Source organism: Eriocheir sinensis, chromosome 8, assembly GCF_024679095.1.
Source record: "Eriocheir sinensis breed Jianghai 21 chromosome 8, ASM2467909v1, whole genome shotgun sequence".
NCBI lineage: Eukaryota > Metazoa > Arthropoda > Malacostraca > Decapoda > Varunidae > Eriocheir > Eriocheir sinensis.
Window position 1 is genome coordinate 22,849,805 of NC_066516.1, and position 27,865 is coordinate 22,877,669.

At 43.8% G+C, this 27,865-nt stretch overlaps 2 protein-coding genes across 4 annotated transcripts; both read left to right on the forward strand.

The window, feature by feature from the left end:
- The first annotated feature begins 1,756 nt into the window (after positions 1–1,756).
- LOC126995704 (chitin deacetylase 1-like) lies at positions 1,757–7,503 on the forward strand. Its single transcript, XM_050855513.1, has 5 exons — positions 1,757–2,064; positions 3,319–3,446; positions 4,879–5,035; positions 5,243–5,401; positions 5,957–7,503. Exons 1-5 carry the CDS (start codon positions 2,028–2,030, stop codon positions 7,138–7,140), a joined length of 1,665 nt encoding a protein of 554 aa, XP_050711470.1. The 5' UTR covers positions 1,757–2,027; the 3' UTR covers positions 7,141–7,503.
- Positions 7,504–12,367: 4,864 nt separating this feature from the next.
- On the forward strand, positions 12,368–25,584 carry LOC126995705 (uncharacterized). Of its 3 annotated transcripts, none has more exons than XM_050855517.1 (8): positions 12,368–12,454; positions 18,479–18,642; positions 18,940–19,120; positions 19,620–19,852; positions 20,740–20,851; positions 21,184–21,507; positions 22,040–22,288; positions 23,289–25,584. In XM_050855517.1, the coding sequence occupies exons 2-8, from the start codon at positions 18,479–18,481 to the stop codon at positions 23,430–23,432; spliced, it is 1,407 nt and encodes a 468-aa protein (XP_050711474.1). In that variant the 5' UTR covers positions 12,368–12,454; the 3' UTR covers positions 23,433–25,584. The 3 variants fall into 3 exon arrangements, with proteins under 3 accessions (XP_050711474.1, XP_050711471.1, XP_050711473.1); XM_050855514.1 differs by lacking the exon at positions 12,368–12,454 and adding an exon at positions 15,811–16,400; XM_050855516.1 differs by lacking the exon at positions 12,368–12,454 and adding an exon at positions 16,534–16,661.
- Positions 25,585–27,865: the final 2,281 nt, after the last annotated feature.

Genomic DNA, 27,865 nt, shown 5'->3' on the forward strand with positions numbered 1-27,865 from the left:
CCGATATTTCGTCCAGTTTGTTTCTCTTTCAACTCTTCACGTGTTTCCTTCCAATCATAAACATAACACAAACAATATAGGTCTAGGAAGAATGCGTGTTTGTCCGCTTTTTAAGACAAAGATAAGTGGGTGGTTAAGCGGCTAAAATAATCAGATTGCACTTTTTTTTTGGTCATTGGACGATGGAATCTCTTCGGGGACTTCCAACCTGCCAAGTCGGTCGCGTCAAAACCAGACAATTACTGTTATATAACCCCATAAAAACGCTAGTCAGGATAGGTCTCTACAAAATATAACCCACAGCCGACCACCAACGTTATATTTTACCCAGCCGTCGATGTAAATGGCCCCAAATTAAGTCAGAAACCCGGCAAACTTGAAAAAAAACAAATGAGCATCCAAAAATTCCTCTTACGTTGCCATAAGTTGAGACTCGCAAGACGTAGCTCACCCTCCCTCTCCTCATGAACATATACGTCAATTCGCCACCATAGAAGATCGAGTAGTGTAATGCCTTCCTCTTACTCCTCCTTCTTCCTCTTCTTCCTCCTTTCTCTCGATGGAAGCTGAGAAACGGACCCGCCCAACGCCATAACACTCCAGCCGAAAAACAGATCAAACACACACACACACACACACACACACACATTCTGAAACAGCACGTCCTCTTTCCCGGGCTGAGGAAACCAAGCCAGGCTGTCTGTTGAGTCTTTCACCACCACACTCCCTCCCTCCCTCCCTCCCTCCCGGCCATCACAACACGTCACACCACAAACAAACACCATCACCACACCACACTTTTACATCCCAAAACATCACTATCACACACCACAGTCACACCATCATACGACAACATCAACATTCTACAGTACATAACACATACGCTCTCAAAAAGAATAACAAAACGATCATAGGAAGATCATTGACGGAAATTTGAGCCAATGCAATAATCAGCACCAACAAACACATGACACACCACCACCACCATCATCACTACCGCCACCACCACCACCACCAGCACAGCGCCGGCATGCAACACCACAGCCTTGCCGACAGACGCTCCCTCACCCCCCCTTCCCCCCACTCCTCGGAACAACCTTCAAGCGGCCCGTCGTTGCACAAGAAGGAGGTGGCGCCGGAGACGAAGCATTACCTGGAACCTCGAGAACTTAAGACGCGCCCTCCTCCCCCCTCCACTCCCCTTCTGCCTCCTCCTCCGCCTTACCTCACCCTCAAGACCCCCCTAAACTTGTGTGTGTGTGTGTGTGTGTGTGTGTGTGTGTGTGTGTCGTCTTGTCTGTCTTTGCTCGTGATCCGCGGCTCTTCACCTCCCTCCAACGGTACTCTCCTCGTTCACGTCTCTTCCTCTCACTCTCCTTCTCCTCGTCCATCGCTCGACTTGTGTTGTGGCTTTCCTTCCTCCTCGCCCCGCACGTCTCTCTGCCATTGTGTCTACATTGGGTGTCAACTTTGGACAGCTGCATATGTCATCCGGCTCTCCCGTCCGCTCGCAAATATTTATTCTTCTAGTGTGTGTGTGTGTGTGTGTGTGTGTGTGTGTGTGTGTGAAACGTGTTTCTGATGCGTGTGGGGTGAGGGAGGCTGTCCTGACGGATGGCGTGGACATGCTGTCCTGGGGGCCAGGACCAACTGGAAGCCTGACTTGGCTCTGGGCAGAATGAGGAGGGGCGGAGCTTCACAAGCCCCGCCCCCCCGCCCACCTCAGCACACGCCCATCCATGCACTTCAAGCAGGAACAGAACCTGAGGGCATTTAATACAGGCGCGTGCATGAACAATTTTATTGTTGTCCTCATTATGACCCAGTTGTAGGCTGTGGGGACGAGGCTGAAGAAGAGGTCATTCCTGGAGTTTGGAGTCACAACAGGTATGTCGGCCTCGACCCCTGCCAGAGGTGAAAGTGACCGAGCTGGGGTTGCGCCGCGGACTTCCAGTCTCATCGCGCATGCGCCGCCTCCTCGTATATAAGTAAAGGGGCCTGTTGGTAAGGGACCTCAGGAGTGCGCCATGATACGTCGAGTTACTACGCCCCTTCTCGTCCTCCGTGAGTGTCAACTTCTGCCATGTTATAGTTCTCTTGCCTGCTGGCGCCCCGCCATCATCACCGCCCGGACTGTGCTAGTGCTTGTAAGGGTGGGCTGCGGGCCGCCGCGCAGCCCTCGGTGCCCGCCGCCTTGCCGTCCTAACTTCAGATCTCAGGGAGTCACCAAGTGCCTATCTGCGTCATCAGGCCTCGAGAGGGACTGGTTGCCGGCCAGACCCCTGCTCGAGGATGGACATTTATTGCGGGAGCATTATAGTTTGAGTGCTTCCAGTGACGCAACTTTACGGCACAGCTGAATGATGCAACGAAAGGCGGCGGTGGCGGTGATGACGGTGACGGTGGCAGTGAAAGTGATTGGTGCCGGGTGCTGCGAGGGGGACCGTGCATGGTGACACAACACCTTGTGTGTGTGTGTGTGTGTGTGTGTGTGTGTGTGTGTGTGTGAAAGAGAGAGAGAGAGAGAGAGAGAGAGAGAGAGAGATACAAAGGCACCAAACATCATAAAAAGTGTATTGGTTGTCTTAGAAAAGTGGAAATCTCTCTCTCTCTCTCTCTCTCTCTCTCTCTCTCTCTCTCGCCCCGTCAGGCCTTGTCCTGGACGGCGTGGGCACAACCAGTCTTGGGGTCAGTCAACACGTTCGAAACTTTCACTTTCGCCGGTGAGAAAGTGTGCTCACCTTCACACTTTCTCCCTCACCCCTTCCACCGCCCCTCCCTCGGACACGTGAAGGTTCCAGCCGGTTGGGAGAGAGAAAATAAATCTAGCCCAAAATCGCTACACTCTGGGTGAGGAGCCACTTCGAGTTTCATGATTAAGAAGACAAGGAGCCCATTTTTTTACACCAAGGATCCAGTTTCTTGCCATGTATACGACGCCACTCTGACTCCTTGGTTTAAGAGAGAGAGAGAGAGAGAGAGAGAGAGAGAGAGAGAGAGAGAGAGAGAGAGAGAGAGAGAGAGAGAGAGAACTGGAGGTGAGTGACTCAATTCATGTCCCCATACCATCTTAACATAGGGAAATGGATGGAGAGACGCGCTAGTGAATAAGAACTGATCGGTAGGGATGAACGGATAGGAAGGTAGATGGGTGGATGACTGTTAGAATATGTGTGTGTGTGTGTGTGTGTGTGTGTGTGTGACGTTCCTGCAGCCCCAAATTTACATACCCACATGCATTATTCCACCCATGATCAGCCTTACACACAAACACAAAGACGTACACACTCTGATGCTCTCCCTTCCCTCCCCCCCTAGTGGCCCTGGGCTGGGTGGCCGGGCAATCGAACCTGGACATGGACCCAGACTACTACTGCACCGGGCGAGCTGAGGACGAGTTCTTCAGGAAAGACTTCGGGGAGGTGGCGGAGGCCGGCGAGGACGTGGTATGTACGATTATAATGGTACCTCCTTTCCCTCCCTCAGCTTAGTCTTCCCTCCTCTCTCCCCCCCCCTTGCATACGTCCATTCTTCCTTCCCCCAGCTTCCCCAGTCCTCCATTTTCCTTTCCTCCTTTCCTTAGGCTTCTTATACTTTCTCTCTTCTTTCTAGGCCTCTGTTTTTCCATCTGTTTTTTTATCTACCTCAGCTTAGTCTTCCCTCCTCTCTCCCTCTCCCCTTATATACGCCCGTTCTTCCTTCCCCCAGCTCCCCCAGTCCTCCATTTTCCTTTCCTCCTTCCCTTAGGCTTCTTTTATTTTCTCTCTTCTTTCTAGGTGTGGTGATTTTCCTCCTGTTTTTATCTACCCTTACTCCCTTCAACAGGCCTATTTTCTTCCGTCTTTCCATCTTCCTCAGTCCCCTGTCGTAAACCTTTTTCCACCTGTCGCTTCTCCTCCCTCTTAATGTCTATCTTCACTCCCTTTCTGTGTTCTTTTAATTTATGGTTTCTTCCTCCTTCTCCTCCTATCCACTCTTCCCTGGTTCCTCTGTCCCTTCTTACTCTTACGTCCTGTCTCTTGTTCCCTCATTCCTTTCATTTTCCAGTCACTTTCCTTCCCATCAGTGAGTATGCAGACACCTTTCCCTCTCTCTTCCCTTTACCGGCATCACTCCCCCATCCCGTTCCATCCCTCCTCGCCCCGCCGCCTTGCCCAACCTTCCCCACTCTTTGCTTCCCTCACCCTCCTCCTGTTGCCGCCACCCCCACCCCCCACTTTTCCTCCTCCCCACTCCTTTCTTGTCTCACCAGTCAACCTCCACGGTCGCCTCCTTGTCCAACCACCTCCTTTCTCCTTCCTCCCCTTCTACCTGGTTCACCGTGCCACTCCCCCTCCCCCTCCTCCTTCCCCTCCTCCTCCCCACCCCACTTGCCCTTTTCACCTTTACCGGTCCACACAAGCAACCTCTCCCTCTCTCCCCCTCCTCTTCTTGCCCCCTCCCCTCCCCTCACCGGCGCCCTTCATGAAAGAGTCCCCCTCCCTCACCCCACCCTCCCCCAAGGCCGGACTCTAGTGGCGTTAGCGGGAGCGTTGTAGTCACCTTGATGATGTTGATGATGCCCTTGGGTAATTAGGCGTTGGCACTGGGGTGGGGGGTAGTGGAGTGGCGGCGGACGGGGGTGAGGAAAGGAGGCAAAGGAAGTAGATATGGAAGTGGCTTTGACAGTAATGATGAGGATAAGGATGAAAATGATACTGATGATGATGATAATAGTAGTAGTAATATTGTTGTTGCTGTTGTTATTGTTAAAATAATAATTATGATTAATAATAATAATAATAATAATAATAATAATAATAATAATAATAATAATAATAATAATAATAATAACGTTATCATTATGGAAGGGTATCCCTAACTATTTTTCCTCCGCAGTACCGGGCCAACTGCGGCACCTACTACCGCTGCGTGCCGGCCCCCGCAGGCAAGAGGTCCATCGCCACCGCCCTGTGTCAGAGCGAACTGTTCTTTGATATTGAACAGCAGATTTGTGAGCGCAAGTTCAAGGTCGCCAACTGCGCCCAGATTGACAGTGAGTATACAAAAGTGACATCTCGCCTCTGATTTCTCTTCCTCTTCCTCTTCTTCCCATGCCGATTTAACTTTGATTTTCCTAATACTGTAATACTAATAGTCACGTGTCCGATTCTAATGTTACTTTATCTTGGTTAAATTTCACTTGTCGTAAGGAGTGTCTTCAACACCACACATATCTAATCCATATCGTTCTGCCACACAGAGTACCAGCCCCCGAAGCCCGTGTGGCCACGTGTCGACGGGCAGGCGTCGCCGTGCCAGCAGGGCCAGATTGAGTGTGGCAGCGGCGAGTGTCTGCCAAGGGATGTCTTTTGTGACAACGTGCCAGACTGTGCCGATGGCTCCGACGAGAACATCTGCAGTAAGTATTACGTTTTTCATTCATCAAAGCAAAATTAATTTTCTTTTAAAATTCCAGTAGGTCACGTTAGGCTGACACAAGGTCTTAGTATCATGTAATTGTGTCTAAAATTGCTTCCGGTCCTCCTGAAGGAGTAAAAGTTTCCTTTTCTTCCCACAAATTAGAGGAAGACCAAGAGCTTGACTATTTTAAGCCATCAATAATAAGATCGAAAACTGGCTGAGTATCCTCCGGTAATATACAAATGCTCGTTTTGCAACAAAGGTGCCTGTCACGAAGCTCTCCTTTTAGGAATGTAGAAGACACTGGAGAAATGACTGTACTAAAACTGTCAAGCTAAAGAATTTGAGTGTACTAGTCTTGCATTAGAAGCTTATCAAAATTGGGATGGATGAATAGCAACGTAAGCACAAGAAGGAAGAAGGAAAAGAGGTTCAGTTAATGGATATTTATGTAATTGGTTAACATGTAAAACAAGCTGAAGGCATATAGCAATGGAAGGAAAGGGATTACTATTTTAGAGATGTGCATAAAAAAATATCCATTTACCCACAGCACCCCAGTCTGATCCCAACCGCGCCGCCGTGTGTGACCCTCGCACTTGCCTCTGGTCCGAGGGCTGCTTCTGCTCTGTGGACGGCACACGCATTCCCGGCGACCTGAACCCCGAGCAGACACCCCAGATGATCACCATCACCTTCACTGGCGCCGTCAACGAGAGGAATTTCCGTATTTTCCAGGACATCTTCAAGGACACCACCAAGCACAAGGGTAACGACTGCACACCTAAAGGCACCTTCTTCATCTCTCACGCTTTCACCAACTACTCGGCTGTGCAGGAACTGCATCGCGTGGGTCACGAGATTGGTGTCAGCTCCATCACAAACAACCAGAACCGCACTTACTGGAGCAACCTTGACTCTACTGGGTACGAGGCAGAAATGGACGGCGCCCGAGTCATCGTTGAGCAGTTTGCCAACGTTTCCGCCAACGAGGTTCTTGGCCTGCGTGTGCCCAGACAGCGAGTGGGTGGTAACAGCCAGTTCAAGATGATGGTTGACTGGGGCTTCCTGTATGACTCCTCCATCTCTGCCCCCATGGGCCGCCTGCCCCTGTGGCCATACACCCTCATGCACCGCATCCCTCACAAGTGTCTGGGTACCGATCAGAACTGCCCATCCCGCAACTTTACCGTATGGGAGATGGTGGTGAACGAGCTCGATCGTCGTGATGACGTGAAGTTCGACGAAGTCCTGACAGGTTGTCACTACGTGGACCAGTGTGCTAATCTTGTATCTCCCAAGCAATTCAGAAACTTCCTTGACAACAACTTGAACCGTCACTTCAGGACAAACCGCGCACCTTTCGGCCTCCACTTCACCTCCGGATACTTCGAGACTCGTAAAAACTTCCTGAAGGAGTTCGTCGCCTGGGTGGCTGACGTGGCCCAGCGCGGCGACTTCTACTTCGTGACCATGCAGCAGGTGATCAACTGGATGGAGGCTCCCACGGAGATTGCAGCCATTAATAATTTCCAGGAATGGAAGGGTAAGTGTGAGGTGAAGGGCCTTCCCTACTGCTCCCTGCCTAACCCCTGCCCCAAGAAGGTACCCCGCCTCTTCCCTCAAGAAGAAGAAATGTTCCTGTACACCTGCATGGAGTGTCCCGCCACCTACCCCTGGCTAAATGACCCCTACGGATCTGGCGGATTCTTGACCTTCAACGAGAATAATTTCTAAGCCATCTGACACAAGTATCTCACTCCTACACGACTCCCCACAACACCCTTATACTCCTACTCACTAGTGACTACCAATAGTACTCTCGACGAGCCCTGCGCTCCTCTCCGCGTCCTCGCACACCCCAGAGACATAGTGGAGACGCACCACCTTGTCGACGGCTCACTCCTCCAGCGTGGTGCCTGCAGAGCCCACCTGGGCACGAGGTGTTGCGTGGCCGCCGCGGCCACTCCTCACCGGCACCATGATATATCGTGTTTGAACTTGTGATGCTTGTTGTACACATGACTCTCTGTTGTATTATAGTGTACAGTCATTTTTGTTATTCGTTTAAAGTATTTCCAATTAAATAAACCCTTCTCATTGGTTGTTCATCCTCCCTTTTGGGTTATTCGATAAATAGGTACCTAGGAAAACCAGGGGAAGGTAATCTCTGTTCACATGACTTTCCCACGGCCACCACAGCCTCAGAGCACAGAGGCAACACGACGCTCAGCGTTAATCCTCATCTTTACCTCTACCTTCTTGATGGTCTTTTCATTCCATCAGCCTAGAGCTTCGAGATTTATCGAGCGGAAGATGATGATGATGATGATATAATAATAATAATAATAATAATAATAATAATAATAACAAATGCAGGGCACACACTGACTCGGCAGGGCGGCGCAGAGCAGAAAGGGTAAGAATCGCACACTACTGCCTAATCTATTATTCTGCGCTCTACATTCGTCTCAGCTGTCGCCAATCCTTGATTTGTATTTGTTAAACAACGAAACAGAATTAACGTGAACGGCGTCAATGGTAACTACGGCTCAGCAGATACTGCCTCGCCCGGTCGGTTAGGATATGTGCGACAGGTGCCAACCGTCCGTCAGAAAGCAATATTTGAAATATTTGAAAATATTTACGTGGAATTTCAACACTTTGTACCAGTCTGGAAAATTCGATAACTTGAAAAGAGAAGCTGCTCGTTTGAAAATTGACATTATGGAGGTCAGTGAGGTGAGGTGGAGTGGAGTGGGAGTTTGCAATGGAAGAACATTCACGTTCATATATTCGGGAGGGGAGACTCACGAGAAAGGAGTTGGAATTCTGCTGGAATCGAGGATTGCAAGAAGTATGGTGGGGTACTCGGAAAGAGTTTTGCTAGTGAAGACAGCGGCAAAACCTGGAAGCCTCAATATCATTCAAGTGTATGCACCGACTAGTGATCATCCGGATGAACGTGCACGTCACAAGAAGAAGAAAATACAGACGAAGGAAGGTGGCTCAACAGTTTATTACAGAATGGATGAAAGATTAACGATATTAGTTTACTCTTGCATCAGGATGCTGAACAAAACAGAGATGGGGTTGGACAAGAAGAGAACTGGTGAACATCTGGAATGCTCTGTAAGCATGTGAAGGAACAAGAAACCCTAAGACTGGGACAACGCACATGCACGTATCACCGAAAAGTATCTGAACTCACCGGTAGGGGCGCCACGCTCGGCTGAGGGCAGCACAGCACCGCCACGTGCATGAACCCACGTGGATCAGCACGCTGGAAATAATAAAACGGGTTAACAAAAATCATGTCTCCACAGGCCCGTAATTTTAGCATATTTTTTTTGGGGGGGGGCTAGAGGCATCATAGTTTGATGAGTTTGAGGGGGGGGGGGGAGTGGCGAGCAAGCGCAAGTGGAGGATTTTTTTTTTTTTTCTAAAGAGCACCTTTAGGAGCATTTTGAGACCGATATAAAAATATTTGGGGGGGCCATAACCCCCAAGTCCCCCCAGAAATTACGGCCCTGCACACACACACACACACACACACACACACACACACGCGCGCGCGCGCGCTTTAAAGAATAATGTTTTCCATTTGCACTTTTCTCCAGCTTTTAAAGAACAGACATCATAATATTATTGTTTGATACAATTGTTAAAAAGTATACCATCGCCCTCATTTGTTCTATACTTTAGCAGTCCTGGCGGTTGGAGACACCCATGCTACTTTTGAACAACCAATACTTTGTGTCTGGTAGTTTAAGAAAATGCGGCGTGGCGGGACGCGGGTTCGGTGAGGTGGATGCCGGCTACCCTGTCCTAGGTTTTTGTTTATTCAGGTGTCTAATATCGATGTATTTTTTGTAAAAGAAGTCTGAAAATAAAGTAAAAGAAAGGCCAAGACACACTACCAGTCTTCTCTTACCTATCATCCAATACTAAGTCGAACATCTGGACTGGCGTGCCAGCTCTGCCATCGAAGGTGTGAATCCGGTTTTGTTTTGTTTTTTCAACTAGTGGAGTCCCTCAGTGAGTTGAGTGTTTTTACCTTGCCTCCTGAACCGAATCGGAGGCAGCACGAAGCCTATATTTGGGTTATGCCTTTGGATAGCGTCACTAAGATGTTTTAGGCACTGTATAGGACACTTTAGGACTTATTAATGATATAAGACGCGGTAGTTGTAGCACTGATAGCTTCAGTAGTGCCATTAAAACATCATCAAGCTCCTAAGAGGTGGTGGCAAGAGAGAGAGAGAGAGAGAGAGAGAGAGAGAGAGAGAGAGAGAACATTTAATGACGCGAACGTAGTAGTGACTTATTAAACTTCACTGTATTGCTTTCATTCATAATTGTATGAATGAGAAATAAGACAAAAGAGGATGTCGGTGCCTGCACGCACGTCACTAGCGGTTAACAGTATCTCACGTTCGATCACGTTTCACCGAGTGTTGCTATGAAAATAATAAGTTTCCTTCCGGTGTTGCATTCCTTTTAATTAGTTTTGGGTTCATTTATTCCTTACTCCGACTTCCATACCCTCTCTTGTCAGCCTATACAGTTATACAGATAAGTGCTTATTTAATAACCTTTATATAATTATGCACTGCGATTTATGCATTCTCTCTCTTGCGTACTTCTATTTTGATGGGTTTTACTGGATGGCACACTATGGAGGCAACATTCTACCCTACACGTGTTATGACGAGCAGGGAGACGGTATTGATTCTTGAAGCAGTAAAACAGCCACAGTTACGTATCTGGGAGTGTTTTTGCCTTTATTTAACATAATAGCTACAGTTCGTCCCACCAACTTCCCTCTTCATGGATGATACTCCACATGTTAGCCCTTTTACGCTTCCATTTTCTATCTAGAACGTACAGAGAATGAATACTATGACAGACCATGCGAGAAAATTCCAAAACCAGTGCAATGCAGACATCAATCGTCACATCATTATTATCATTGTTGTTATTATTATTACCTATTATTATTATTATTATTATTATTATTGAGATACATGAAAATGCCGTCGATGAACAGACATGGATATGAATAATTAGACAGTGACAGTAAAATAAGATTAAAAAAGTGTGCGGACAAAATCAAGTATCCGGATGGTCCGATATGGCTCTGAACGTTAAGCGGGGTGCGGGAGGTGTTATTATCATAGTAAATGCTCGCTCGAAGTCAGACAAAATTCAAAATTACTATGTTTGGGCTACTTCATTTAGCAGCATCGTGTGACGTCTGGGTGTGTACATCAGACTTTATATAGAATTCTTAAAAATACTCTTTGCAAAATCAAAAAGTGATGATGATGATGATGATGATGCGGGTCGGGAACAGACATTGGGTTAGGCGACGTTGCTGCTTTTAAGGGCGATAGGAGACTCTAAAGGTGTATTTGCGTAGGTTCTTGCCAAGGTTAAGTGAGTTTGGATCAGGTCACGTTGATTTATATGACTTTTCAAGATCTATTCCTCCTCTGGCTGACTTGTACCGTAGAGCTTCACTACGCAAGTCATGGTGAGCTGGTGTGGCGGTCTGTATAGGCTACGTATGTCGTTTCTTTTAACCATTAATTTCAAAATATGTCTTGTCACTTAAATCCATGAGTGTCCTCTAAGTCTCTAACGAACATTTACCGTCATCACTAGTTATTATCATTGTTCTTTTGTTGTTGTTGTTGTTGTTGTTGTTGTTGTTGTTGTTGTTGTTGTTGTTGTTGTTGTTGTTATTATTATTATTGTTGTTGTTGTTGTTGTTGTTGTTGTTTCCACCTTCTCATGAACCCCATCTTTCCTATTAATAATTACTTATTGCTTTACTATACCATTACTATTATAGTACCAATAATAATAATAATAATAATAATAATAATAATAATAATAATAATAATAATAATAATAATAATAATAATAATAATAATAATAAGGATGATAATAATAATAATAATAATAATAATAATAATAATAATAATAATAATAATAATAATAATAATAATAATAATAATAATAATAATAATAATAATAATAATAATAATAATAATAATAATAATAATAATAATAATAATAATAATAATAATAATAATAATAATAATAATAATAATAATAATGTAAGGACATTTTCGACAAATGAGTGAAGGAGGAGGAAGGAAACAGGTGGATCAGGTGTCATCCCGTTATCCAAGGCCTTGCCTTATCTCCCTCCCGTGATCCGCCAGAGTGCTCTTTCTTGCCCTTATGAGGAGATGAATCAACACTATTTCTCATCTTGTAAGTCATCAAGGACAACAAGCGCTAATTTAGTCACAAGTATGAGATCTATAGTTCATCAGGAACATTTCCCTAGCTTCTCAGCGTCATTGCATGCGACGAAATTTTTTTAAACGCAGCTCCCCCCGCAGCTTACGCGGGACCCTCGATTCTTGTCAAGAATTGGGGGGGACTTTTTTAAAATCTGACGCGCCAGAACAAGAGACGCAAGAATTTCGCAAGATTCTGGATAATTCTTGCTCGCGCTAGGGTAAGTCAATGCCAGATGGCGCCACTATAAACACTCGCCTGCGCCAGAACGGGCTGGGCCGACCATCAGGCCCCACCGTGAAGAAGCCTTGGACCGACCATCAGGCCCCATCGGGAAGAAGCCTACCGGCGCAATAGGCCGCGACGTAAAAAAAAAAAAAAAAAAAAAAACTCAGGATCGCGAGATGTCTGCTCAGGTCACGCCCCTCTACCCATCTTCCGCCGGCTGGTAATAATAATAATAATAATAATAATAATAATAATAATAATAATAATAATAATAATAATAATAATAATAATAATAATACAGTAACAATAATAAAAGAAGAAGAAGGAAAAAAAAAAAAAACGATGACTCATGAACATTATTTCTCTTCATTTTTTCACATTTTCATACTGATTCTTATCCCTGCTATAACCACTGGCACCACCATCGTTATCACCACCTCCACCGTCACCGACAGCTGTGTCACACCCGCAGAGCTCGTCGTAGTCCCCACCAAAGTCGCCTTATAAGGTAAGCTGGCATTTCGGCTCATAAATCACCAGCTTGAAACCTTGGAGGATGAGTTCTTTGCAACACTGTATACGTAGAAAAGCACAGGGCACGCAACAGCATTATATAAAAGCCCCTTGAGGCTGCAGACTTCACTCCAATACGTATGTGAAATTGTACGTTGGCAGTGCCGGAAGCCCCATTGATAAGATTAATTTCTCTCTCTCTCTCTCTCTCTCTCTCTCTCTCTCTCTCTCTCTCTCTCTCTCTCTCTCTCTTGTTTTTTTTATTGATCATTTTAAAAAAAGGTGAAGACTAATTGATTACGTGCTAGCTAATATATAAAAGGGTAAATATATCAATGAACAGACGAACATATGAATAAACAAATAAAACAAAATCAAATGGGAATGCTTGTATGATACTCTCAACTGTATAAAGTTATTTCGCTGTTTTCTAGCGTGAGTGGGCGTGTGAAGTTTCCAGTTAAGATTTTGAGTATGGGATAGACCGAGGATGTTAAGTGCAGAAGAAGGTGACAGCTGATTGTTGTCGAAGAATAGGGGATACCGGATAGGTGTTTGGAAGATTGTGTCGAGTTGATAGATGGAGAACCACACATGCTACACAAGCCTCACAAGCTACCGCACGTCGCCAAACCAGATGGCTCCGTCATTCACTCATCATGTATTCCTTCCTTACCTCCTTCCTTCCTTCCCTCCTTCCACTTCCTCTCTACTTCACTCCCTTCCCTTCCTTCCTTCCTTTCCTTCTTCCGCTCCTTTCTTTCCTTCCTTCCTTCGATCCTTACTTTCCTTCTTCCGCTCCTTTCTCCTCATCCTTCCTTCCTTCCTTCCTTCCTTCCTTCCCTACTTTCCCTCCCGAGTCCTTCCCTCCTTCCCTCCATTCATTCCTCCCTTCCCTAGCTCCTTCTCTCCCACTTCCTTCTTCGTTGTTTTCATCCTTCCTTCCTTCGCTTCCCTTGCTGAAAGTTTCGCTGGCAGCTTCAAGGCCTGTGGATACCATCCCTCGCCACAAGAGGCTGCTCTTTTGTCGGAGATCTATTTAAGATAAGTTTCATATCTCAGAAGGCTTATGCCACCTTGAAATTATTTTGGAAACCGGTTAGCAAAAGAAAGAATGCTTAATACATTGTATAAGCCTCCCTCTGACTAAATAAAGTAGCGAAATGCTGGGGCAGACCACTCTCCAAATCCTAAGCCTTCCACAACGATTGTTGTGTATACGTACCTTACGCGTTTGAGCACAGTTTGAGACTTTGAGCATACACTTTATATAGAGGTTGAAGGAAGGCGGGCCAGCGTGAGGGAGCCAGCTACCCCTTCACACCGTTCCAGTCTCCTGGACGCCCGTCACGCTATCCACTCAGCCTCCGCCTCCCTGTTGCATCGTGCTTATGTTTGTTGTATAAAGAATACAACAAAGGACTGTGTAACGACTGATATGAATTTATGTGAGTTTGGATAAGTGGTCACCCACCTGTGGTTTGGTTTCCTTCAATAGCGTCAAGTTGTTTATGTCAATATTGACGTGATAGTATGCTATTTACATTCATAAGCAATATGATAGGTCTGAGTGAAATCATCTTGACGTAATGTGATAGATTAACCGAAATACACAAATGGGTATCCACGGCCGGGTTGCAGGGCCGGATCCAGACCCATGCCATCGATGCCATAGCATCGGTCAGTCTGAGATCACCGATGCGGACATCGGTCAAATTTTGCCGCCAAAATCCAACGTTGACGTCAAAGCATACTCCTTGACATTTCATTTTTAACCCCTCTTAATTCACTCCATTTGTCTCTAAATGCACAAAAAAAACAAGACCCCCAGCTGGCTTTGCGCGCGCGCGATTGATAAACCGCAACAAGATTCTGACAAAATTCGCATCTGTCAGATTTCGGGTCTGGATCCGGCCCTGCAGGGTTGTCAGCTCATCCTGAATCACCTGGTTGCAATATGCCGTCTATACAAAATTTAACCCCCTCCCTGCTGTGTTTATATTCGCTAGGACTGCTATTTTCCATATAATTACCCTACCTATACGTGGCACAGGGAATAGCGAGCCTATAGCAACGAATCAGGATTTCGAATCCTGGCCCGGCTGTTCAACCTCCCTTCGGTCTGGTCGATAAATGGGTACCTGGGAAAACTTTGGGAAGGTACAGTGTGGTAACCCGGATCTTACACTGCCCCTGTGTTTCGGGGTAGTGGGTCTCTGCTCCCCACAGGATTGAGGGCCAAGGGTCGAGACAGAGATGAGCACCAAGGCCACGCGCACCTATAGCGTACGCCCACAACTTTACCTTTTACCTACCTACTCCTAACCATACGTCTTCTCTACTTTGGCGAAGGATACACGTTCTGCCAGCACGCTTTCTTCAATAACACCGCAAATAGCCTACGCACTATATACCTCCCCCCTATTATGCACCCACACGCGTGCATTATTTTTCCCTGCCTGTATACGTTCCTTCTTCAACAATTAAGAAACAAAATTACGTACTACCTCCCTGTATCCAACTAACCTACTAATTAAGCACTTACACGTATGCATTTCCTATACATAGGCCTGTGCAGGCGCGGAACCAAGAAAAAAAATTGGGAGGGGGGGGCCCGATGCCAGGATTTTTGCGGGTGGAATAGGGGCATTAGTATTACCGCAAGGTGTGTGTGTGTGTGTGTGTGTGTGTATATATATATATATATATATATATATATATATATATATATATATATATATATATATATATATACTTTGCATTACCGGTTCGCCATTCTCGGCAGTCCTGCTTCTGAACAACTGCAGCTGGTGGACTGCCCTGAATCAATGGGCATAACGACTGGACTTAGTGCCAAAGCATTCCTGCCAATTTCCTGGGCGGCCAGTGTTCCTCTTCGGATCCGAATGAGACGGCCGATTCCTCTTGAGAAAAAGCATTGTTACCCGCAGCGCGCTTTTGAGCTAGTTTTCCTGTATCGCTCAGGACCATGGGGGAAGCCCGGGCCCCTGGGCCCCCCACTTGGATCTGTACGAATAGCTATATAGACACCCTGACTGGGATACGTTTTACTGACAGTACGATCTTACTTTTGAATAAGATCCAAGTAGACTTGCTGGAGCCTTCCATCTTCCACATTTCCAACTGTCTATGATATATTTAAAGAAGCGTTTTTTTCTGGTTTTATTGACCTTGAGCCTGCTTTCGGAAGTTTCGGAAATGGGAAAAGTTCATTCTTTGCTCGATCAATATATAGAGAAACGTATATGTGTTTATTTTGGGGGTGCGATGACGCAGATACAAATACGTATGAGGCAGATAAATTAAGATTGTGTAAGCGGCCACTGCATATAAAGCGCGCGGCAACGATGTTTCTTCGCCTGTACCTAAGCGAGGACGAGACGATAAAGACAAGGGAGAGAAAAACTTTATTACAGCAATTAGAAAGTTCAACGCTTATTACAGCCCCCTAAAACAGTGAAGAAGAAGATACACGCTTATTAACAAGAGATTAAACGTTTATATCCACACAACCAAGGAGGAGGATAATAACGCTTATTACAACAGCTAAAACCAAACGGGAACATTTATATCTATACAATCCCAGTGAAATCAAACGTGAATTACAATAACTAAGACCAAACGGGAACTAAAGTCATATATACCCACACGATCCAGGTGAAATCAAACTTTTTCTCGGCAGACCTTTACCACTAACTCCCATGGACAGAGTGAGTGAGATCTTACTTTTCCTGCAGTGCTATATTTCCTCCCCTAAGGGACCACCACCACCCTGTGCACCCGTCTTATTAGTGACATGGTTAATGGGTGCGTGCTTAGCTATCGTCTCCGCGGCGCACCAGGCATGTTTCAAGCTGGCCCACGCCCTCACGGAAATACTCACGAGGGCGCCCCTACAACAGCCGCCTCCACCACCCAAGGTAATATATATATGCTGTGGTGTATGATGCATGGCAGTGTGATAACATGATGATGATTGGTTTGTTCAAGCACAAGGGAGGTATATCCCAAAATAAAACAAGTATCTGTGACCATGGCAACCTCCTGGCTTGGGTTCGTAAACAAAGGGAAAGTTGTCCTGCATAATTTTTTCTGGCCGTAGAACACATATCTATTAGTGTGATAGTGTTTGATGAAGAAGGGAGTTATGTGTGATGAAGAACAGTGATGACAGAAAAATGGTGAGCTTTCTGGGCCAGTGTTGATATTTCTTAAGTTTACCAGCTCAGCCCTCCTCTTTTCACTAACAAAATAGGAGATAATTTTTCTTTTTACTTGTGGACCAATAGCAATTTAGTATTGGAGCTGGTTATGAATGGCTGCTATGTTTGGAAAACAAATAGTCTCTTAAATAACACACTGCTGGTAAATTTTGCATTAAAGGTCATTCACCAAACCCCCAGCAGGTTCTCTTGAGGGGCCCGGTGGACAGCCTCGGCCTGTTAGTGGCATGGGTGAATTTTATTTTAAGTATATATAAAATAATATATAAATATATAGAATGATATATAAAAAAAAATTCCAGTCTTTTGCCAACTTAACTCAGGTGGTCGGCACTTTTTTCTGATAGATCTCAATGTGCTCTTCAACATTTCTTTGTACCATTTATCACAGGTTACTTGTTTCTGCAAAGAAAAAAAATTCTTTCACAAAAATGTTGGGTAAGTCAATGGGGTGAAACCCTCTGTAGCTGGTGGGAGGTCAAGGGGGGTAAAACCTCTACCCATTAGGGATTACTTTTAAATTAATGTGTTAGATTTGATTACTTTTGATACATGATTGTAATCCATTTCATCGTGAATAGTGGCGTCGTGTGGCGGCCTGCTACGGCAGTGACTGTCAAGAACTGGCAACTCGGAGTGAAGTTAGTGACAGACTGGAAATTTACCTTCATAACTTGCTTAGCTCATGCTGTCCCCCAGTGTTTCTCTTAACCAAAGCCACTGTAGTAAGGGCAGATCGATGATTACTTGGACAGCATGTGGGTAGTCTCTTGCCACTCGGCAGGAGTGGGACTGAACCTGGATCATCGGGATCAGTATGTCTGCATTAACCACTAAGTCACTGCCGCCGCAATAAATAGTGACAGGTATTCAATATTCTCCAAGATTCTACTCTCTAAAGTCTAAATAGATACTCACCCCACAAAAAAAATATCCTACATTTGACAAATCACATAACATAACCTATACATGAGCAGTCTGACCACAAAAGCAATTACTAGTTAAAAGAAACAAATACCAGCCCACCCTTACCTGCATCTTTCTCTAAAATGTGAAGGGTAGTATCATCTAAAAATATCATTAGATACTGTAACCTAGCCTAATCCAAATTAACTTAATCTAATTAATAACCTAAATAAATCTAATGAGTCACCCACTGCCATAAAGACTAGCATCCTAACCTAATCATATAGTAGCATTACACAACACCCACTTGACACGCTTTCCAAAATGTGCAGGGCAGCATTGTCATCAAGGTGGCTCATGAGTACAATGTGTAATCATAATGTCATTGTCATTTCTTCAGTTTGAATTTGCAACAGATTTTAAACAAAACAGACTTCTCAGGATACTGGTAAGTAAACATAGGAAAGGCCAAAATATTTTAATTTTGTAAAGTTAAAGTTGGGGGAATATGTTACAGCTGCGCGTGGCCTCAGTGCCTATCCCCATTCCCACATTCCATTAGCCCTTGAACCTGTGGTGGGTGAGAAACCTTTGCCTTGGGACACAGGGACAGTTTGACATCTTGAGTTACCACAGTTTACCTTCCCCAGGTTTCCCCAGGTACCCATTCATTGACCAAACCAAAAGGGGGAATGAACAGCTGGGTGAGCTACATGCTGAATGCCTGGATCAGGATTCAAACCCAGGATCGCAGATTCTTAGTTAGGCATACTAACCACTGCACCACAGAGGTGCATAATTTTATGAGTGACCTTAACAAAATAATACCCATCCATTCCACTCACCTCATGCTCCCTCTCACCCAACAGATGGAGGAAGACCTAGAGGAAAGACTTCTGGCAGAGATGAGCAGCATTGCTGCTGAGAAGTGGACCAAACAGGATAGTGGGGCCCCCAAGGTACCAAAGTCCATGGTGGCATCTGTGAGGAGGATAGTGAAGAGTGTCCAAAGCAACTCCATTTCTGGGAAAAGGTAGATAAGAAAAAGAATGGCAATTTCCCTTCTTACTACTAATTACCCATTGTTGGGAACTATGGCCAATAAAGCTGCTAAACTTCAATATATGTTTGGTAAATGTTTAGGATGAACTTCCTCATGTGGAATATTCCTACTTATTAAAGCATATGAGGAATGAATATACTCAGGAGATAAATCCATCCTGGATTTGAATCCAGGTTCTGATATGGAAAGCAGACACTTGAGCATCAAGCTAAAGGGTACCCCATGGCTTAAGACAGATATGGTACGTAATCTGTGCCTCATTTCCAGCTTGTTGGACTTTGCTTATACCAAGACTGACGGGGAGGAGAAGCTACTTAAGGTCACCAGTGCTTCTGTTCCTAATGGTATCCTGCCAGAGGGTTATGTGGGGGTCCTGCATGACATCAAGGTTAGCGGACGCCAGGCCGATGACAGTATCTACAGCAACCACCCTGACATTCGGCAGAAGGTGAGTTAGAAGCAGAGGAATAATAAATAAAAAAAGGAAAACAGGGCAGCTTTCTATTGTATGACAATTAATTAGTGTAGGGAATTAACTTAACCAATGTATTGAACTAGGTGTATAATGTCTTGTAATTAAAATTTTAATCTAATAAACATAATTGACCTAATCTAGCCTGTTAAGATTGCCCAGCTCTCCTCGATAATAATTGGAAAAAAAGCTAAGTGCTATTATGAGAAACAGGTATATACCAGAGTAAATAGAAGCAGAAAATATAAGTTGTCCTTACTCACTGGTGTTGGCATAATTAGACATCTGAGAAATATGACAGTGATGAAGGTAAGAACATAGGAAACATCTTCCAAAACTTTAAGTGTAAGCAGTATAAATTATGATCACCAAGTTACCCTATTTCTTGGAGCCAAGATTAGGATCAGAATATTAAAAGGAAAAAAAATAAAAAGAATGCTCCTCCACATAAAACTTTGTGTCTTGATCTTCCCAGATACCACGAGGCACCACAGTGATGGACTTAAAGCATGGAAGCGATGAGACGCTTGAACAGGATATTGTTATATACGCCAATCGAAAGTTCACAGGGAGCATTGGAGACGAGGACGACTTGCAACCAGAGAACAACGACCAATGGAAGAAATACTTCCTGAAGGACCAGGAGGAGGCCCGGCAGGTGTTGTGCATGGAGAAAGTCAACGGAGAAGCAGCACACTTTAGCGGCAGGTGTGTTTAGATGGTTCTTCCTTGCTTTTGCATGTTTATTACTTTTTTTCCCCTTTAAGTAAAGAAGACTGACATTTTGAACACACACATATATATATATATATATATATATATATATATATATATATATATATATATATATATATATATATATATATATATATATATATATATATATATATATATATATATATATATGCACACACACACACACACACTGTCATACCTCTGTTTATGATATTAATTTGTTCTGGAATTTTGCTCGCTCACCAAAACACTCGTAAACCAAAACGAATTTCCCCATTGAAATTAATGTAAATCCCATTAATCCGTCCCATATAAAAAAAAATATTCATATGAAAATCATTTTACTTGTTATTTTATCCAGAATTAAAGTAATTTTACTAACTAATAGCAATAACAAATAATAAAAAACACAAGTCAGTGTGTTACAGTTGTTACGGAGACTCCTTCAACTGCTAATTACGCTTGAGGTGTAGGCTTCGCACCGGGGTTTAGAAGCCACAGTTATATGTGCGATAAAGAAAAATTCCCGAGTCATGAGGATTGAGGTGGCATGGCTCCATATTCCATTGCATGTCATAAGAGACTTCCAAAATGGATACAGATCCTATGAAGCAGGAAGGTGAGGTTAGGGACTGGGCTCCCTCAGCTTTTGTCTAGAACAATCAGAATGGACACATGGCCTTCTTGACTCCTGCCCCTGCCTTTGCACCAAATAGGGTTACTTACGTTTGTTATTATTATAAATTTATCTCAGCTTATATGTGTTTCAGTTCTTTAGTGTGCAGATCTACCACAGCCTTTTAGGAGTGTATTACTATTGTCTTGTACTTTATATTTGACTATTCCTTGTGTTGTTTCAGATTCATTGAGAATCAGTTCTACATCATCACTGGGAGTAAGAACGTCCACATGATCATCAAGAAGGAAGAGGACATTGACAAGTATGAAGGCGAGCGCTACAACTTTGCAAAGGTGAGGCCCAGGTCTTCACAGTATGAAGTAGGCCCATGCAGCAACAAGCAGTTTGCTAATGCCAGTGAAGCATCATACTGTGTCATCAATGATGTATTAATGGACAACATAAGGGTGCCAGCATGACTGTCTGGAAGACTTTGTCTTTCACAGTTGTATACCAATTCTTTGCTATAGTAAGCAGTTTGCCTCTATGTCCAGTCTGCCAAGTAGCTCAGTACTAGCTCAGAATGGGAAAGTTATGAAAGCAATTTAATACATATGCCATTTGCAATTAGTAGCATCCATTATCCTGCTGCATATGTTTCACTCATCATCTTTCTACACGACAGGTGGTGGCCAGGTGTGTGTGGCATTCTCTTCAAGCTCTGGAGGATGGGAACCGGAAGTTTTTGCAGAGATTCCTTGACAAGACGAAATGCACAGCCATCTGTGAATTGCTGCAGCGTGAGAACCAGCACATTATAAGCCTTGACCACCTGGAGGAGCCACTGCTCACCGTCATTGGCTTCACCCCGACAGCCAGCAATGAGGAGCCCAGCAGCCTTGTCGCTATTCCTCCGCACCACACCCTAGACCTCCTCTCCTGCCTTGGCTTCACGGTCCCCACTCACACTGTCATCCCAGTGGAGGAGTTGCAGAGACATAGGGAGGAGGTGTGTGTCTCGCTTCAGCTTTGTCGCCATGATTTATTTGTTTATTATTACAACTCTATTTCCATTCTGCTCTCTTAGTTATGCTAGCTGTAGTGATGGATGGTATTAGGAATATTAATATTCTCAGGTTTAATCCTACCTTATTAAGCTATAAGAATTGGGAACAAAGTGAATCAATGCTCACCTTTGAAATACTCTTTCTTTAGCACTGAATGCAAGAGAAGAGGAAGGATATAAAAATAGATCAAGCACTGACAGTTTCTCCTTTTGTACTCTTTAAGGCAATGGAACAGGATTAAAGAAAAGCACATTACCATAAGCCATGCAGTCAGTCCTAAAATATCCATTCCATAGGCAACAAAGCTACAAACAGATAACTAAAATGCCCTTCCATCAGGCAGCAAGTATAAAGGCAAGCAAGTGACACAACATAGCTAATTCACCACCTAATCACTTTCCTCCCCCTTAGGCAGGAATGGATGAGCACTTAACACAAAATGGCTAATTCACCACTTGATTCCTTCCTGAACAGATCCGTCTAGGATACCAAACGGAGGGGAAGGTGCTCTACTTCCTGGACAAGGATGAAGAGACTATCGGGCTGGTGAAAATCAAGACCATGTGGTACATTATGCTCCGGGCCCTGAGAGAGAAGCTGATTTACACTACACGGCGCCGGCAGGGATGGACTGTAGAGGACCGCATTGAATCTGCACACAAGAGGTTTAAGGAAATCCAGGAGTGGCTACTTTTCTCAGACAACTATCTTGATGGCTGGAAGGTGAGGAATAGTTGCTTTTTTGTCTTTGTTTGTTGTTATTTTATCATATTTTGTTATCTGATCCCTACCTTGGAGGGTCTTGCCATTATGTCATGTCACATTATAGAAAACAAAGACTGAAAGTGTATGAGCTCTCAGTCCTAACTGCATCTCCTTCAAGAAATGGAATCTGTCCTCCTCTGGCTTCAAAGTTTTCCTATTCCTTATTCAGCAATGTCTTGGGCCTGCTTTTAATGGAAACTTGTTCATTGTTTAACACTTAACCCGGTAGCAGCGATGGGGGAAATTTGTGACTTTACCATGTAGCAGCGACGGGCCAAATTTGTGCCATGATATAAACCCCCCAACATAGATGATACATAATCTGATCACAAAGGCTTTGATATATATTATGAAATGGTTTGTGTGAGGGGTGATTTTTTCTCATTTTCTCGCTTAGAGGGACCATTAAGAAACATGATCCCCGCTGCTGCCGGGTTAAGTAAGGTAGAATAGATAGTTGACTGACCCTCACATTACTATTACCATCCACAGAAGCTTCTTCACTTTACATATACCTTCAGAAACTTGTTCATCTAAAACAAAGGAGAGGAGGTTGGTGATTGACATTCACAGTACTATCATATTGAAAAGTAGTACAGCAAGTAATTTATTGGCCCTCGCATTATTAGCATCAGCTTCAAAAAATTCCTCTCAACACTATTCTCAGCAGAAACTTCTTCACATTACTATCCTTCTCCTCCTCCTCCTCCTCCTCCTCCTCCTATTCAGAAACTTAATTACATTATTGTGTTTAGAAACTTCTTCACATTATTCTCCTTTCTTCCTCACATTTTACTCTCAGGAACTTCCTCACAACAATATCCTCCTCCTCCTCCTCAGAAATTTTCTCACATTACTATGCTCCAAAACTTCCTCACAGCATTATCCTCCTTCAAATCCTCAGAAACTTCTACACCTAACTTTGCTCTGAAACTTACAATATTATCTTCCTCCTCAGGAACTTGCCTCGACTTTCATGAAGTCGGTGGACGAGAAGATTAAAGAAGACTGTGTGAAGTTAGAGGAAATCCGGCCAACTTACCCAACCATGTGGAAGAAGTTTCTACAGGAGACAAACCGGAGTGACATTGTGAAGCCTTGATGCAGATTGCAGAGGTCCTGCATGTGTGTTTGGGGGGTTTGGCACAAAGAAGAATGGTTTTGAATCTCTGAACTTTACTCTGTTCCAGTGCACAGTATTTTCTTTGACATGTATTTTATGTGGTCATTGTTTTAAAGGTCAAGAACCAAAAAAGTATTTGTTAAGTCTCTGTGTGTGTGTGTGTGTGTGTATTCAACTTCAGTCTGTGCCACTGGTTTAGGCCATGACGCGTCGGCTCAATGATATGTAAACCTATTAACTTTTGCGCAACATTAAGAGTATTAAAAAAGAAAATTGCCACTTACCACCCACAAATATTTAGTTGTACTATCTTCTTCTATATACAATCCTGTAGTCACTGTGATACTGAGTGAACAAATTTGTGTATAACCTCTTCATTGATGTTTTCCCACACAGCAACCTTGAGTTTTGCTGGCACCAGTGTCCTTTCACAGAGTTCTTTTTTCACTATTGATCAAAGATTTTCAATTGGAACAAAGTCTGACTTGTGACCCATTTCTTGGTGAATGATAAGACAGACCTCCATTTCCTGGTGAATGATAAAACCATCTGAAATGCAGTGTTCAATTTATGGGCTGATGAAGAGGATTCTTCTCAGCAACAGGAGGAGGGGAGGTAGTGGGAAGGAACTATTTCCCAAGAGTAGTATCTTTTTCCTTAGCCGTGAAGGAGGGGGGGAATGGTGACCCTGTGGTTTCTTCAGTTACCCATCTATCAACCATCCCCAAAAGAAGGATGAACATCTAGGTGGGCTACAGTGGCTTTGGCCACTTGCAGACTCCTTATGAACTTGCATTTCCTTGTGTATATCCTGGTTATCTCAGGGCATAGTGATTTGCATTGCTGTAGTGTCATTCAACAATGTTTCAAATCTGTCCTTTTTAACCTTAAAGACTTCCTATTTCCCTGTGTATTCTTGTGTTTATCCCAGCGACTATCATCATCATCATTTCATCGACACCTGCTCCTAGGAGCTCCCACCAGGGGATGGCCACGGCAGAAGAGTTTCCAACTTTCTCTATCCAGACACTCCCTCCTTGCCTGCCAAAGTTTCTCAACGATCTTTCCCCCCTCTCCCTAACATACTCTTGCACTCTATCTCTCCATTTCACTGGAGGTTGTCCTCTAGCATTCCCTCCCTCTATCTCACTCACATACACCCTTCTGGTCATCTTACTCTCCTCCATTCGCTCCATGTGGCCAAACCACTTTAAAGTCTGTCGCTTCACTTCTTCCACCACTCCACACTTCTTCCCTTCACCCCCGAGACACATTCCAAAACGCTCGTACACACTTTCATTACTCATTCCATCCATTCTACTCACACCACAAGCACTCCTCAAATAACTCATTTCCATTACCTGCAATCTAGACCTCTGACTTTCATTCCAGGCCCACGTTTCACTTGCATATGTGAGAGTTGGTACTGCAGCGACTAAGTCTTAGCAATTTTCATTGGTTCATTGCCCCACAGTATTGCTAAAATCTGTTCATGTGGTGGGATTGACATCTCCTTAGATACCCAGTTGACTGAGATATTTTGGGTTATGGCACTTCAATTTCATTGTTTCTCACAGGTTATCCCAAGTAAAGAAAATGGTGAATAGTATTACGATGTTTACTGTATGCATTATGTGTTGTTTTCTCTGAACTTTAAGAAAAAATATAGCATTTGTACCACTGGTCACTGTAGCACAATTGCATAATCATATTGAGGTGAAGGATGCTAATTCTCTTACTGTTTGAAAATTGGGAGGTATAAACAAGAAACAAAGGTAATGAATGGCATATGTACCGTATTATCTCAGAGTAACTTTATAAAATTACTTGCAGCATTACCAGATCACAGTTGTATCACAGTCGTAAAGGAAAGACACTGAATCCATTTCAATGTACAAACTAGAGGGGTAGCAGCAGTCAGGGGTGAATGTTTTGCCTTAGGATAAGTGACTGTTCTTCATTTAATTGGATGAGTGATGTGTGTATGTTTCTGATCCACCCTGATGTGCTGAAGTAGTTTTGGTTCACTGTAACTGCATCTTTATGTGAAGGTATTATTTTATTTTTATATTAAGATGAGGTATTTAGTTTATATATGCAAAGGAAAAGATAAACATAAATTAACCACTTATATGAGCGTTTTACTTCCATGCCTCTTAACACTCTTAAGCCTCTTTTACATGCGTGTTATGCACCTTTACAGGTGCCCTCCGCATCATTAATCCAGATTCTGGATCCAAATCCAGAACACCCGAGTGCCTATTGGTGTGTGTTATATGAGTTGCTGTTGGTAGCATGTGATGACTCCACTTAATTTGTGCCCCATTGAGGGAGACATCAATATCATAAATTCATCAGCTTGTATCACTGTAATGCAGAGCATAGGCCTTTCAATTGTTTCCAGTAATTTTTGTCTTGTACCTCTGTTATGTAAATACTTAATATACTAAGTAGAAATGCAAGGTCTTGGTGGCATTTAATTTAATATGATTTTACTTGGGTTTAACCCTTTCATTGCTAAACGCTCACAGCGAGTGTTAGGCATATTTGCTGGTGGTGTTAAACTCCAGTATTATGCTGAACATTTGGTGCAGGAGAAGTTTAATTGAGCCTCTCACCCCCATATAATATATATATATATATATATATATATATATATATATATATATATATATATATATATATATATATATATATATATATATATATATATATATATATCATGCCATCCTATCAAGCCGTGGCAGGGAAAAGCTTGTCGATGATCTTAACTTCATTTACGCTGCATAGAAGAAAAACGCTGATGGAACCAAGCAATACTGGCGATGTGAGGTCACTGCATGCAAGGCTCGTGTTCACACAACTGTAGGGGGTGAAACCTTCACTATCGTGAAAAGTGTGAACAAGCACAATCATTCCACGACCGCTGCGGCTGTGAAGGCGAGGGAGGCCATGGTCGAGTTGAAAGCTGTTGCTACTTCCACTTAAGAATCCTCTCGTGCTTTGGTGGCAAACGTTTTGTCAAAATTGGATGAACATTCACTGGCTCATATGCCGTCCACGTCGAATATGAGGCGCTACGTGCGGCAGTAGCGACAGGACGCTCAACAAGCTCCTCCAATTCCCCAGACTCGCAGTGGCTATGTTATTCCTGAAGTGTACACCAAGTTAGAGTCGGGCGAGATGTATTTGCAGCATAATTCTGGCATTGAGGATGATAATCGTATTCGTCTTAGCCTCTGCTCAGGGGTTGAGGGATCTTGTTCGCTATAAGAGTTGGGGTTTTGATGGAACCTTCAAATGTTGTCCCAAAATCTTTGCGCAGCTCTTTACCGTTCGTGGTCAAGACAGAACATTTAGTGTTAACCGATTCTTTGCACTGCCTCATAGCAAGACTGAAGAAACATACACTCAGGTTTTCTCCATTCTTAAGGATCTGCAACCTGAACTGAATCCTCAAGATGTGATGTTAGATTTTGAAATGGCTTCTTACAATGCCTTTATTGCCTCTTTTGGTTATGCTTCTGTAACTTTTTGTCTTTTCGACTTATGCCAAAACACTTACAGAAAAGTAGTGGACTGTAATGAGAGGCAAAGTTACCATTGTGAGGATGAGTATGCTTTGAAAATACGTTGTTTCCCTGCTTTAGCTTTCTTGCCAATACAGGATGTAGTGGCTGGTTTTGAAGAGCTTGTTGATGATGATGATTTGCCTCAAGAACTTATTGATTACTTTGCTGTAAATTACATTAGTTCAGAGAGAGGTCATGGTCAGAACCGCAGGATAATGGTTCCCAGGTTTAAAATTGCTGATTGGAATGTGCGTGACAGTCCACAATGACCTTCAAAGTTCTGTAACGCAAACCCACCCTAACCTTTGGTGTCTTATCAAAGGACTGACAAAGGAAGAAGTTCTTGCAAATAGGAAAAGGATTAAGTTTGAACAGTCTGGATCAGTATGTAAACCAACAAATGTTACTAAGAACATCAAAAGTCTCATTGAAAAATATGATCTGATATGAAAAGATTCGCTTCCTTCGTGCCGTGGCCCATAATTTAAAGTTATTTTAGATACTCTAGTAGTCCTCTTCTGAGTTGTAATGGAGTTTCGTAACTAACGCGACGAAAATACAGCCAAGGGAACAAATCACCCAAGGGGACGAATCACCCTAGGGGACCAATCCTCCAGGGATGAATAACCCGGTGGTGAATCAACCGGGACATTTCACCCGGGGACGAATCACCCTCGCACCATCCTGGTTGTAGGGTGATTCGTCCCACTCCCCAGGTGAAATGTCCCGGTTGATTCATTCCCGGGGTATTCATCCCTGGAGGATTCGAATCCCTCACCTACTCTCCCTTTTCTCTCCCCGTCACACCCTCACACTCTGGCTACTCTATTCTTCCTCTTC

What these genes read in the sequence shown, in the direction of transcription:
- LOC126995704 (XM_050855513.1), top strand. Translation starts at nt 2,028, where the DNA reads ATGATACGTCGAGTTACTACGCCCCTTCTCGTCCTCC. An exon ending in TACGCCCCTTCTCGTCCTCC is followed by an intron (nt 2,065 to 3,318) that starts GTGAGTGTCAAC and finishes CTCCCCCCCTAG; the next exon opens with TGGCCCTGGGCTGGGTGGCC. An exon ending in CTCCGACGAGAACATCTGCA is followed by an intron (nt 5,402 to 5,956) that starts GTAAGTATTACG and finishes ATTTACCCACAG; the next exon opens with CACCCCAGTCTGATCCCAAC.
- LOC126995705 (XM_050855514.1), top strand. Translation starts at nt 16,182, where the DNA reads ATGGACAGAGTGAGTGAGATCTTACTTTTCCTGCAGTGCTATATTTCC. An exon ending in AACTCCATTTCTGGGAAAAG is followed by an intron (nt 18,643 to 18,939) that starts GTAGATAAGAAA and finishes CCTCATTTCCAG; the next exon opens with CTTGTTGGACTTTGCTTATA. An exon ending in ACCCTGACATTCGGCAGAAG is followed by an intron (nt 19,121 to 19,619) that starts GTGAGTTAGAAG and finishes TGATCTTCCCAG; the next exon opens with ATACCACGAGGCACCACAGT.